At 52.0% G+C, this 14455-nt stretch overlaps 1 protein-coding gene across 1 annotated transcript in view; it reads left to right on the top strand.

Moving 5' to 3' along the window:
• Nucleotides 1-436: 436 nt before the first annotated feature.
• PEX14 (peroxisomal biogenesis factor 14) overlaps nt 437-14455 on the top strand; it is a 124234-nt gene continuing 110215 nt past the window's right edge. Inside the window, exons 1-2 of the mRNA XM_029066065.2 lie at nt 437-507; nt 12569-12616. Of these exons, the coding sequence (XP_028921898.1) occupies nt 472-507; nt 12569-12616 (84 nt within the window). The 5' untranslated portion in view covers nt 437-471. The remainder of the gene's footprint in view (nt 508-12568; nt 12617-14455) is intronic.

Raw genomic sequence — 14455 nt, 5'->3', positions numbered from 1 at the left:
TAAGCGCTCAATCCATACGATGGAGCGAATGAATAGTTTAAAAATGCTCCAATTACTGTGCGGCGCTTAGTACAGTGCTCTGCCCACCTAGTAAGCGCTCACTACATACGATGGAGCGAATGAATAGAGTTTAAAAATGCCCCAATTATTGTGCGGCGCTTAGTACAGCGCTCTGCACCCATAATAAGCGCTCAATCCATACGATGGAGCGAATGAATGGTGTTTAAAAATGCCCCAGTTAGCGCGCGGCGCTTAGCTCAGTGCTCTGCACACAGGCTAAGCGCTCAATAAATGCGAATGAAGAGAAAGCGTTCACAAGGACCGGAATTAGGGCGCAGTGCTGAGCGCAGGGTTGAGCGCAGCGCCTTAAGGAGCGGCAGGGGCGATCGATGTTTCCTGGGTCGGCTGCTTGGGTCTGGGGGGGCGGGGGGTAGCGGTGGCGCGGCGCTCGATTGTTGCGGGCTGGCGAAGATGGCTTCCTCGGAGCAGGCCGAGCAGGCCGGACAGGTAAGGAGCCTCCTCCTCCTCCTCCTTCTTCTTCTTCTTCTTCTCTTTCTCCTTCTTCTCCTCCGGCCCCCACTTCTCCGCCTCGTCCTCCTCTTCGGGATGGGGGCCGGGGTTGTGCTGCCCGGAGCCCGGCCCGCCCCCTCCCTCTGGGTGCCCTGACACCCGGGCCTCCTTCTCTCTTTCCTCGCCTTCCTCCCCTTCTCCCTCCTCCCCTCCCTCCCCTTCTCCCTCCTCCCCTCCCTCCCCCTTCCTTCCTTCCCTTTCCCTTCTTCCTCCCTTTCCTCCCTTTCTTCCCCTTCCTCTCCTTCCTCCCCTTCCTCTTCTCCCTCCCTTTCCCTTTCTCCCTCCCTTTTCTCTCCTTCCTCCCTTTCCTCTCCTTCCTCCCTTTCTCTCCTTCCTCCCTTTCCTCTCCTTCCTCCCTTTCTTCTCCTTCCTCCTCTTCGTCCCCCCCCCCTTCCTCTCCCTCTCCTCTCCCTTTCCTCTCCTTCCTCCCTCTCCTCTTCCTCCGCTTCGTCCCCTCCTTCCTCCTCTTCCTCCCTGTCCTCTCCCTACTCTCCTTTCCTCTCCCTTTCCTCTCCCTTTCCTCTCCCTTTCCTCTCCCTTTCCTCTCCCTTTCCTCTCCCTTTCCTCTCCCTTTCCTCTCCCTCGTCTCCTTCGTCCCCTCCTTCCTCCCTTTGCTCTCCTCTCCCTACTCTCCTTTCCTCTCCCCTTCCTCCCTTTCCTCTCCTACCTCCCTCTCCTCTCCCTCCTCTCCCTTCCTTTCCTCTCCCTTTCCTCCCCTCCCTCCCCCCCCCCAGGGTCCCCTCGGTTTTGGGGTCCCCTTCCCTTCTCCTTTCCCCCCTTTCCCTCCTCTCCTGCCCCTCTCCTTTCCCCCCTCTCCTGCCCCTCTCCTTTCCCCTCCGCCCCGTGCTCATTTGTATATATCATTTATTACGCTATTAATTTTGTTAATGAGGTGTCCATCACCTTGATTCTATTTATGGTGATTAAGTTGTTTAGTTTTTGTCCGTCTGCCTCCCCCGATTAGACTGGGAGCCCGTCATGGGGCAGGGATGGTCTCTCTCTGTTGCCGAATTGTCCATTCCGAGCGCTTAGTCCAGTGCTCTGCACAGAGTAAGCGCTCAATAAATACTATTGATTGAATGAATTCTCCAACCGCTGTGGCCCCTCTCCTGCCGCCCTCCAGGCCTCCCCCGTCCCCCATGTCACCCCCGCCGTGACCTTTCACCCCACGGCCTGCTCCCCCTCTCCTCGGACTCCCCGCCCCTCCTGTGATTTATTAATAATACTAATAATAATGATGCCCCCTCTCCCTTCCCCTCCCTTCAGCACTGTGCTCATTTGTAGAGAAGCAGTGTGGCTCAGTGAAAAGAGCCCGGGCTTGGGAGTCAGAGGTGAGGGGTTCGAATCCCGGGTCTGCCACCTGTCAGCTGTGTGACTGTGGGCAAGACACTTCTCTGGGCCTCAGTGACCTCATCAGGAAAATGGGGATGAAGACTGGGAGCCCCACGTGGGACAATCTGCTTACTCTGTATCTACCCCAGCGCTTAGAGCAGTGCTCTGCACATAGTAAGCGCTTAAATACCAGCATTATTATTAAAATGGGGATGAAGACTGAGCCTCACGTGGGACAACCCGATGACTCTGTATCTCCCCCAGCGCTTAGAGCAATGCTCGGCACATAGTAAGCGCTTTACAAATACCAACGTCATTATTATTATTTTACAGATGGGGTGACTGAGGCCCAGAGAACTTAAGTGACTCGCCCACAGTCACACAGCTGACAAGGGGCAGAGCCGGGATTTGAACCCATGACCTCGGACTCTCCAGCCCGGGGTCTGGCCACTGAGCCACGCTGCTTCTCTGTATGGGCAGGCTGGGGAAGAAGCAGCGGGACTCAGTGGCCAGAGCCCGGGCTGGGGAGGCAGAGGAGCTGGGTTCTATTAAAGATAATTAATAATGATGGTGCAGCGTGGCTTAGTGGAAAGATCCCGGGTTTGGGAGTCACAGGTCGTGGGTTCTAATCCCTGCTCTGCCACTTATCAGCTGTGTGACTTTGAGCCAGATACTTAACTTCTCTGTGCCTCATTTACCTCATCTGTAAAATGGGGATTAGAACTGTGACCCCCACATAGGACAGCCTGCTTACCTCATATCTATCCCAGTGCTTAGAACAGTGCTTGGAACATAGTAAGTGCTTAACAGATACCATAATTATTACTTTGTGCCAAGCACTGTTGGAACCGTTGGAGTGGATACAAGGTACTCAGGTTGTCCCAAGTGGGACTCACAGTCTCAATCCACATTTTACAGGTAATAATAATAAGAAGCGTGGCTCAGTGGAAAGACCCTGGGTTTGGGAGTCAGAGGTTATGGGTTCTAATCCCAGCTCCGCCACTTAGCTGTGTGACTTTGGGCAAGTCTGTTAACCTCTCTGTGCCTCAGTTACTTCATCTGTAAAATGGGGATTAAGATTGTGAGCCCCACATGGGACAACCGGATTACCTTATATCTACCTCAGCGCTTAGAACAGTGTTTGGCATATAGTAAGAGCTTAACAAATGCCATCATCATTATTATTATTATTATTAATAATGGTATTTGTTAAGTGCTTACTGTGTACCAAGCACTTTTCTAACCATTGGGGTAAATAGAAGGTACTCAGGCTGTCCCACATGGGACTCACAGTCTCAATCCACATTTTACAGATAATAATGATGGTATTTGTCAAGCGCTTACTATGTGCCAAGCACTGTTCTAAGCGCTGAGGAAGATACGAGGTACTCAGGCTGTCCCACGTGGGACTCACAGTCTCCATCCCCATTTTACAGATGAGGTAACTGAGGCCCAGAGAAGGTAAGTGACTTGTCCAAGGTCACAGAGCCGACGCATGGTGGAGTCTGGATTAGAACCCATGTCCTCTGACTCCCAAACCCATGCTCTTCCCACTGAGCCATACCCGGCTTCTCAACTTGTCCTCCGTGTGACCTTGGACAAGTCACTTAACTTCTGGGCCTCAGTTCCCTCATCTGTAAAGATGGGGATGAAGACTGTGAGCCTCACGTGGCACAACCTGATTACCTTATATTTACCGCTGTGTGTAGAACGGTACGTAGAATTGTATTTTTTAAGCATAGAATCCTTTTTAAGCATAAAACAACGTGTAGAAAGCATATAAGCGCTTAAAAAATACCATAATTATCATGATTATTATAATTCAGGACGGACCCCGTGGCCCGCACAAGTAGTGGGGGGTGGATCGCGTCTGCCGATTTGGGGCGGGACGCCTGGAGCAGGGGCGACCCACAGGAGGTGTCAAGTAGCCAAGGAGCCAACTTTCGCTTTGCCAAGTTAGAGGGCCGTTCTCCATCCCTTCCATCCAGAGCCGCCTGGTTTGGTTAGACCCTAAGAGTCCGAATGGCAGGCCACCGGGCCTGGAGTGTTCTCTGCCTGTTCCTTTCTGCAGAATGGTCATTGAGCACTCGTAATAATAATAATGGTATTTGTTAGGCACTGTACTAAGCGTTGGGGTGGATACAGTCCCTGCCCCACGTGGGGCTCACAAGTCTTAATCCCCATTTTGCGTTTTAACACTTTTCTGTTCCTCGCTCCAGACCGTCTGCTTTCCGGGATGTAGCGAAGCTATGGACCTTACCCCCAAGGAACTTAGTGTTCAGATGCAGCGTGAAGTGTTTGGTAAAGCTAAACAAATAGGTGAAAGCCAAGTGTTTCGAAAGTCAGATTGTGATGGGTGACAGTCGTCTTTTAGTCTCCAAAAGAAGGAATGACTTCACTGTGTAGCGAGGGATCGGGCAAAATGGGCGGCAGGCGATTGTAACCAAGAACCCTATCTTGCGTGTCTTATAGAGAGGCAGCGTGGCTCAGTGGAAAGAGCCCGGACTTGGGAGTCAGAGGTCATGGGTTCAAATCCCGGCTCTGCCATTTGTCAGCCGTGTGACTGTGGGCAAGTCACTTAACTTCTCTGGGCCTCAGTTACCTCATCTGTAAAATGGGGATTAACCGTGAGCCTCACGTGGGACAACCTGATTACTCTGTATCTCCCCCAGCACTTAGAACAATGCTCTGCACATAGTAAGCACTTAACAAATACCAACATTATTATTATTATTATCCCCGACCCAACCAAGAACCCCTTCCGGCCTGTCTCATCCCTGACCGAAAACCCGGGTGGGCACAATCACTCTCTGTATTTATTGAGCACTTGCGATGTGCAGAGCTCGGTACTAAGCGTTTGGGAGAGTATGGGATAAAGAGTTGGTAGATACATTGCGGCCCACGAGGAATATGAGCTGGATGGAAGTGTCTTTTGGAATAACACCAGCTCATACTTGCTCCGTGCTTGTCGGGAGGGGGAGGAAACTGAGGGAAACTGGGGGGAATCACTCTGCTGAAGCTCTCCCTAAATTCCCATCGCTCTACTGTAGTGCATGGAGGCCGAGGGGCCTGTGGATCTCATCCCCTCCTCAGGCATTCCCTGAGGTGCTGACATTCCTGCCCGACACGGCTCTCTGGGCCGCTGTGACCCTGGAATGCACCCAAGCCCGGCATTGGTCGGAGAGGGAGCGGGGGTTACTTTGGGTAACCAGTGTCCCGGACAAGCTTCAAGAGTCTTGGAACCACTCTACTAAACTGTGGCTTCTTCAGCTCGGAATTTCCTCCCTCCTCTTAACTGTTGAGGAAATATGCGGAGGAGCATTTTTTCAAGGGTTGCTGCTGCTTATTCTCCTCCTCCTGAAGTCTGCGAGTCCTCAAGTGTCCTTTGCCCTCCTTTCCACAGGTGCTGGAGATGGGATTGCATCAAATTATTCTAGTTGCAGATGGAGGAAAAACCTGCTTTCAGTGCTTCGGTCTTGTGTGGGCCCCTAAGGCACTGGGTATAAGAGGAGGTCCCCAAATTTGGGCAGGTCCGAGTAGTCGGCGCTTTCTGGAGCAGCTGCCCCAAGCCTGCTCCCCTTCCCAGCTGGAGGCCCTCTCTTCCCTCCTTTCTTAATTGCTGGAATCCCGCTAGAAGCCGGTTCATCCGATCTGCCCACATCTGGAGACTCGGCCGGATAGCCGGTGCCTTTCGGACCCCGGGAACATTTGAAAGACTCGTGGAGACTTTTTTCCTCACTCATCCAAACAGCTGTCTATGCTCCAGTGAGTGAACAGGTCTTGCAAAGTGGAGGATCGGGGCAGTTTGTTGGTATAGGTCAGGAAAAAGAACCTGCTAGAAATCTGAATTTTCCAGGGATCTTAAAAGTTTAGTTAGGAAGCCTGGTGGAGCCTGGGCAGAATTCCATCTTTTCTTACATAGTTCCAGGGGTGGGGGGGGAGGAAGGAGGAATGCTACCCCATCTCTTTTCTCCTCCCTCCCATCATTGTGTTTAAAAAGATTCACTGTCAGCATGCAGTGGGATAATTTCACCTTTATGGAGGCACGAGGAGCTGTTAGAGACCTTAGCGGTAGACCTGGTGTGCTGGGCTGTGCGTGTGGGCTTCCCTTGGATCCTGTGAATTTTAGACTGACAAAGCAGACTCCGGGAAACAATGGGAGTACACTGGGGAAATTAAATTCTAGCTCTTGTCTTTTCCCAAGCCTCTTTAGGAAAAAGGGCCAATCGATATTGCTGAAATAAATTAAGGGTTGCGAGGCGTTGCACTGGGATTGCCGTAACTTACCCCCAAGTCGGCGGCTTTGCCGTCGGCACATCCTTCCCCAGGTCCTCCCCCTGACCAAATTCCTTCCTTCCCTCTAGACTATGAGCTCGCTGCGGGCAGGGAGCATCTCTACCACCTCTTATAGTGCCCTCTCCCAAGCGCCTGGTACAGAGCTCTGCATACAGAAAGCGCTCACTAAATACGATTGAGTAGCGCTGAAACCTGTGCTGGGCAGCAGTGGCACGGGAGAGAGTCGAGGGCGGAGGCTCAAATTTACTGTGCCGAAGGAGGCCGTGGTAAACCCGTTCTCCGTTTTTACCAAGGGAGCTTCGGATACTCTATCAGAACGATTGCAGATGGAGAGCGGGGCGATCCGGGAGAGATGTGTCCGTGGTGTCGCTACGGGTCGGAAGCGACTCGATGGCATAAGACAGCCTCTCTTGGAAGAGAACCTTTCCCTTCCCTGGACTTGTCAGTCTCAAGTTCCCGTGTCTGGTTCGGGTGAGGGAACTTGAAGCAGTGATCGGGCTTCTTCATTTCAAGGAAAAACTCCTTCCCCATAGCAGTTTCCGAAAGTGAAGAGAGCCTAAAGTCAGACCTCTCTCACCTACAGTGAAGTTCGGGAATCACCTTCCAAACAGTCCTCTGGGGTCTATAGTGAATCAATCCATTGATCAGTGAGATTTATTGAGCACTTTCTATGCGCAGAGCACCGTACTAAGCACTTGGGAGAAACCAACAGAATTAGCGGGCATGTTCCTTTCCCATAATGAGTTTACAACCTAGAGGGGAAGGACCAGGCTCCCTCTGTGTGATCTTCAGTGGGATCTTCAGCTCAGTGTTTGATATGTTTTCTTACTGAATCAGCAGCCCAGGTTGATCAGCTCACTGTCTTGTTCTGGCTTCCCCCTCCAGCTCCCACAATCCAGCAATTCTTGACTTGGTTGCCAAGACATAGCAGCAGAGCCCCTGTTTTTTGGAGTCATTTTAGGGGAACTTAGTGGGTTGGGGGTAGACACCTCTGTGGCTCTTTAGGAGTTGCCAGGTTGGTGTCAGGGGTTGGTGGCCATTCTCTGACATCCTAGTCAGTGGTAGAAGCTGGCACGCCACGCTGCCACGTGGGACTTGATGCTGACTCTCCTTCCACATGCCCAGTGCCCTAATAACAGTAGTGACATTTAATGAGCATTTCATATGTACTAAGCACTGGGGTAGTCACGGTGGTCAGATTAGACCCTCTGGTTGTCCCATGTTGAGTTCACAGCCTAGAAGAGAGGGAGATCAGGTATCGATCAGTCATCTTTATTGAGTGCTTACTGTGTACAAAACACTGAACTAAGCCCCGGGGAGAGTCCCGGCTATTTTTTTTTCCGTTTTATACATGAGAAAAGGGAGGTTCAGAGAGGTTAGGTTTCTTGCCCAAGATCCCAGAGAGCAGGCTAGTGGAAGAGCTGGGACTAGAACCCAGATCTCCTGATTCCCAATCTCATGCTGTATCCACTAGACCACCTTGCCTTAACCAGGGTATGTCTTGGTGCCCAGGGATAGCAGCATATTCTATTCTGTGACGCATTGGACACCCAAAATGCCCATGACCACTCACTCTTCTTTTCCTTCTGCTCCCCCTCCCCCTCCCCACTCGTGGAAGCTTATGAAATTTTGAGGCAGGACGGGTCAGGGAGCTGGTTTGGGGCAGGCCCGTGTGGAGTTTGGGGGTCTCGGCACCCCCCGCCCCCGTGCTCTAGATCAGATTAAATCTAAGGTCTCGGTCTGAGTGGGTCTGGGTTTTCCATGGGGACTCTGAGGCTCGAGAGGGGCAGTGCTCCATTTAGCAGCCAGAGACTTCCCCGCCACATGGCGGGTCACCTGGTGTCCGGGTCGTCGTTGAGCAACCCTCAAGGTCGGTCAAAGTTCCCTTGTGTGTTTAGCGGGAGTCCGGCTGCCTCCAGGCCCCCCCCCGGGCAGAGTGCAGCTCCAAGCCGTGGCCGGGGTTGGCCTGGCGTCCGGTAGGACCAAAGGGAGTGGACCGTTAGAGCCGCCGCCTACTCCAGGGCCTAGTTGGCCAAGTTCTTTGATCCGCTGTGATCGATTGGGCTCCAGGGAGAGAGAGGGGTATTGGGTGGCAGCTTGAAGTCTGTGACCCATCTGTTCTAAGCATCCTGAGTAAATACACTTCTCATGGGATTGCTGTTTTGCCTTGCGCTTTTCAGCGAGTAAGGTTTTTGGGCAGAGGCCAAGTTCACTCATGTGGAGCACCCAGGATGCTGCTTTGTAAACCGTGGGCGCAATAATAATACTTAGCCTGCCTAAGTGTTCTTCATGAGCTTCTCACTTCTCAGTCCCAGTCCCCTTCCTTCGCCTTTTAACTCCGACGTATGATCAATCAGTCAGCAGGTCGATTGTATTGATTGAGCACTTACTGTCTGCAGAGCACTATATTAAGCGCTTGGGTGAGTCCCATATAACAATAAACAGGCACATTCCCTGCCCACAACAAGCTTACATTCTAGAGGGAGAGATAGACATTAAGTAAATTACACAAGTGCCGGGAGCTAGGAGGGGGGATGAATAAAGGGAATGAGGCGGGGCGACGCAGAAGGGAGTGGGAGGAGGGAAAAGGAGGGGCTCAGTCAGGGAATGCCTCCAGGAGGAGATGGGCCTTCGATAAGGCTCTGAAGGAGGGGAGAGTCCTTGTCAGATAGGAAGAGGGAGGGGGTTGCAGGCCAGAGGCAGCCTGTGGGCGAGAGGGTGAGATTGAGGAACAGTGAAAAGGTGAATTACGCGATCAGTGTTCTGTTAGATTTCTTTTTTTTTATGGTATTTGGAAAGTGCTTACTAACAGGGCTTAGAACAGTGCTCGGCACATAGTAAGCGTTTAACAAATACTATTATTATGTGTCAAGAACTAAGTGGTAGGGTAGATCAGTCAATCAGTCGTATTTATCGAGCACTTATGTGCAGAGCACTGTACTAAGCGCTTGGGAGAGTACAGTATAACAGACCGTCACATTCCCTGCCAACATTGAGCTTCCAGCCTAGTGGGGGGAGACAGACATAAATATAAATAAATAATAGATGCAGGAACATCAGCTTGGACGCAGTCCCTGACCCACATAGGGCTCACAGTTTAAGACGGAGGGAGGAGGATTTAATCCGCATTTTTACATATGAGGAAACCCGAAGCGAAGTGACTTACCCAAGGACCCAGCAGCCAAGTGGGGGAGCCGGGGTTGGAACCCAGTTCCTCCGACTCCTAGGCTCCTGCTCTTTCCACTGGGCCCTGCTGCTCCAGCCTTTAAGCTGTGGATTTCCTAAGAGACAATGGGAGCTCATCACCTTTTGCCCAGAAACATTGACAGGGTAGGGGTGAAAGTCAGTTCCTCGGACAAGGGAAGGGCTTTGGGTGCCCCAGGAGCTTCCAGAAATAGAGGGATATGCCATAATGGTTCCATCACGCTGGGCCTAGTGGATAGAGCACAGGCCTGGGAATCAGAAGGTCATGGGTTCCAATCCCAACTCCGCCACTCATCTGCTGTGTGACCTTGGCCTAGCCACTTCACTTCTCTGTGCCTCACTTCCCTCATCTGTAAAATGGGGACTAAGACCGTGAGCCTTGGGTGGTGCGTCCAACCCAATTATCTTGTATATTGGGAATTATCATGTATCCCAGCACGTAGAACAGTGCCTGGCACATAGTAAGCCCTTAACAAATACCATAATTATTATTATTATTATCATCACAGCGTGGCTCAGTGGAAAGAGCCCGGGCTTGGGAGCCAGAGGTCATGAGTTCGAATCCGGGCTCTGCCACCTGTCAGCTGTGTGACTGTGGGCAAGTCACTTTACTTCTCTGTGCCTCAGTTCCCTCATCTGTAAAATGGGGATGAAGACTGTGAGCCTCATGTGGGACAACCTGATTACCCTGTATCTATCCCAGCGCTTAGAACAGTGCTCTATATGTTTGTATATATTTTGTTTGTATATATTTTTATTACCCTATTTATTTTGTTAATGAGACGTACATCCCCTTGATTCTATTTATCGCTATTGGTTTTTGTCTGTCTGTCTGTCTCCCCCAATCAGACTGTAGGCCCGTCAATGGGCAGAGATTGTCTCTATCTGTTGCCGAATTGTACATTCCACGTACTTAGTACAGTGCTCTGCACATAGTAGGCACTCAATACTATTGAATAAAATACTAGTGAATGAATGCTCTGCACACAGTAAGCGCTTAACAAATACCAACATTGTTATAATAATGTTGGTATTTGTTAAGCGCTTACTGTGTGCAGAGCACTGTTCTAAGCGCTGGGGTAGACACAGGGGAATCAGGTTGTCCCACGTGGGGCTCACAGGCTTCATCCCCATTTTACAGATGAGGTAACTGAGGCACAGAGAAGTGACTTGCCCACAGTCACAGAGCTGCCAAGTGGCAGAGCCGGAATTCGAACCCATGACCTCTGACTCCAAAGCCCGTGCTCTTTCCACCGAGCCACACTGTATTATTATTATTATTATCATCACGGCCCTGGCACGAATCAGGAGCTAGCCGGGCCACCGGAGGACAAATGGCAACCAGGGAGCGCAGCGAACCAACTCCCCATCCAAGTGCCGAAGCGCAGTCGGGCCGTTGGTCCGGCGCGGAGCAGGAGCTGTCCGATCGATCGATCGATCGACCCGCTGATCGCCTGCCTGCGATCAATGGGGCCCATTCATCAATGTGGGCAGCCGGCGCCCTCTCGTGGGCTGAGCGTGTCCCTCTCTTGGCTAGTCTCCCGCCGGCTGTGGTGGCCGGGGGCTAGTGGCCGGGGGCTTAGAAAGTGCTGCCGCGCGAAGTTGAACCCGATATGGAAAAGGGTAAGAAGGTTTATACCTCCTCCTGGAGATTTTTTTTTCCTGGAGATCGGTCTTTTCAGTTCTGGCCCCGACTTCTCACAGGACCGGACCCTAGCAGGATCAGAAGGCTTTACATTCTTCATTCGTTCAGTTGTATTTATTGAGTGCAGAGCATTGTACTAAGCCCTTAGGGGCGTAAAGTACAGCAGAATTGGAAGACACATTCCCTGCCCACGGTGAGCTTACGGTCGAGAGAGGGAGACGGACATTATAAATAAATGAGGGATATGTACGCAAGTACTCGGGCCGGGCCGGGGAGGGGGAGTGAATAAAGAGAGCAGATCGGGGCGACATAGATGGGAGTGGGAGAAGGGAAAATGAGGGCTTAGTCAGGGAAGACCTCTTGGAGGAGATGTCTTCTATATAAGGGTTCGAAGGCGGGGAGAATAAATGTCTGTCGGTTATGAAGAGGGAGGGCGTTCCTGGCCGGAGGCAGGACGTGGGCGAGAGGACGGTGACGAGATATACGAGATGGAGGTACGGTGAGTAGGTTGGCACCGGATGCGTGGTTTTGTGGATCGGTCCTTCCCCACTGAAATATCCACAGAATCTGCTTATTGAAATTCATATAGGACCTTCCCCCTCCCGCCGGCCGTGATGGCAGAACCACCATGCAGGTGCCAGAGGGTGGTGGGGACCTGCAGTGGTGGTCAGGGTTGAGAAGCAGCGTGGCTCAGTGGAAAGGGCCCGGGCTAGGGAGTCAGAGGTCATGGGCTCCAATCCCGGCTCCGCCGCTTGTCAGCTGTGTGACGCCGGGCGAGTCACTTCACTTCTCTGTGCCTCAGTGACCTCGTGTGTAAAATGGGGATGAAGACCGTGAGCCCCACGAGGGACAACCTGATCACCTTGTATCCCCTTAGCGCTTAGAACAGTGCTCGGCATATAGTAATCCTCCCCTTCCTCCCTCTCCTCTCCCTCCTCTCCTTTCCTCCCCATCCTCCCTTTCCGCCCCTTCCTCTCCTTCCTCCCCTCCCTTCTCTCCCTCCCCTCCCTCCTCTCCCTCCCTCCCTCCCCCTAGGGTCCCCTCGGTTTTGGGGTCCCCTTCTCTTCTCCTTTCCCCCCTTTCCCTCTGCTCCTCCCCCTCCCCCTCAGCACTGCTCATTTGTATATATGATTTATTACCCTATTTATTTTGTTAATGAGGTGTCCGTCCCCTTGTTTCTATTTATCGTGATTAAGCTTTGTCCGTCTGCCTCCCCCGATTAGACTGGGAGCCCGTCAGTGGGCGGGGGCGGTCTCTGTTGCCGAACTGTCCATTCCGAGCGCTTAGTCCAGTGCTCTGCACAGAGTAAGCGCTCACTGAATACGATCGAATGAGTGAATGAATGAATAGTAAGCGCTTAACAAATGTCGTCATCACGATGAGGGTGCGGGCGTGTACACGTGTGCGCGGGTGTACACGTGTGCGCGGGTGTGTGATGGTTTTGGGCGGGAAGATGCTTGGTATGGGGTGCCCAGTTGGTGGCACTGTGACCTCAGCTGTGTTTTCTTTCTTCCTTCGCAGGCCGGCCCTATTCCAGGGAATGAAAACGTGGTGCCCCGAGAGCCTCTGGTAAGTCCGGGAGATTTGGCCGGTGATTTCCCTTCCAATATCGCAGACGTTTCACCGGGTCGTTTTCCACCTGTGTCATCCTCGAGCCTCGCGGCCCTCTCTGTCCTTTCCGAAGCAAGAGTTGCATCGGAAAAGAGAGGGCATAATCTGCTCCCTCTGATTTCTAGCCTTTGACGTTTAGTCCAGTGCTCGGTAAAACGGTAAGCGCTCAGCGAACACCCTTGGCTGGACTGAGAGGACTCCCCCTGGCAGAGGGTGCTGTAGGTGACCGACCCACTGCCGATCCGAATTCCATTAGGGAGGAACTACACTGCTGGAACTAGGAGAAGCAGCGTCGCTCAGTGGAAAGAGCCTGGGCTTGGGAGTCGGAGGCCATGGGTTCGAATGCCGGCTCTGCCACTTAGCTGTGTGACTCTGGGCAAGTCACTTAACTGCACTGTGCCTCAGTTCCCTCATCTGTGCCTCAGTTCCCTCATCTGTAAAATGGGGATGAAGACTGTGAGCCTCACGTGGGACAACCTGATGACCCTGTTTCCACCCCAGCGCTTAGAACAGTGCTCTGCCCGTAGTAAGCGTTTAACAAATACCAACATTATTATTATTAGGATCCCGGGGCTTTCTGGCCAGCGAAACAGTTACTTCCTGGTTTCGGCAGCTGCCCGTATGTTCTACATCAGGCACATTTAGAGGTTGCCAATGGCAAGTTATTAGGTATCTTGGATTTTTTTTCCCCTAAATGTATTTTTAAAGATTGATACGAGGAGAACGGCCTGTGGTGTCCATAGACAGCACTGTCTCCTGACGGTCCTGGGGGCTCAGCCAGAAGGTAAAAGGGGACACTGCTCTAGATGACATTCCAACTTACATGTCATACCCAAAGGGTAAATCCCACACTGACCAGAGAGTCCTCTTGGCTTAGAAAGAGCTGGAGCCTGGGAGTCAGAGGACCTGGGTTCTAATCCCCAGTTGCTATTTGCTGCTGGCCTTGAGCAAGTCACTTCACCCCAGGGCCTCGGTTTCCTCATCTGTAAAATGGGGGTTGAATACCCGTTCCTCCTCCTCGTCAACCTGTGAGCCCCATGTGGGGCAGGGATTGGATCTGACCTGATTCTTTTGCATCTCCCTGTGCTTAGTACAGTGCTTGACGCAAATACCGTAACAAATACCATGATGATTATTGCTATTATTCCTGTAGACTTGGTTGGAGAACTTTTGGTTACCAAGCGTGGATATAGCTCTTCCTTCAAGGTCAGCTGCCTTTGGGGCTCAGTAAGTTCTGGAAGGAGAAGTGTGATGTCTTTCTGTTGCCAAATTGTCCGTTCCAAGCGCTTAGTACAGTGCTCTGCACGTAGTAAGCGCTCAATAAATACTATTGAATGAATGAGGTCCCTTCTCCCGAGCCTTCAGGTCAGAGTCCTCCTAGGTGGTCCTCCCTGAGAGTGGGCTTTTCCTCGGAACAAGGCGCGGACCCAGGCACCCGGAGCAGCATGGCGTAGTGGCTAGAGCACCGGCCTGGGAGTCAGAAGGTCATGGGTTCTAATCCCGGATCCACCACTTGCCTGCTATGTGACCTTGGGCAGGTCTCTTCACTTCTCTGGGCCTCAGTTACCTCATCTGTAAAATGGGGATTGAGACTGTGAGCCCCATGTGGGACAAGCACTGTGTCCAACCTGATTACCTCGTATCTACCCCAGTGCTTGGAAGAGGGCCTGGCACATAGTAAGCACTTAACACATACTATCATTAAGAGTGTGAGCCTTACGTGGGACAGGGACTGTGTCCAACTGGATTAGCTTCTATCTACCCCAGTGCTTAGTACAGTGCCTGGCACAAAATAAA

Source organism: Ornithorhynchus anatinus, chromosome 5 (genome assembly GCF_004115215.2).
Source record: "Ornithorhynchus anatinus isolate Pmale09 chromosome 5, mOrnAna1.pri.v4, whole genome shotgun sequence".
NCBI lineage: Eukaryota > Metazoa > Chordata > Mammalia > Monotremata > Ornithorhynchidae > Ornithorhynchus > Ornithorhynchus anatinus.
This window is presented reverse-complemented; position numbering and strand designations above follow the sequence as displayed.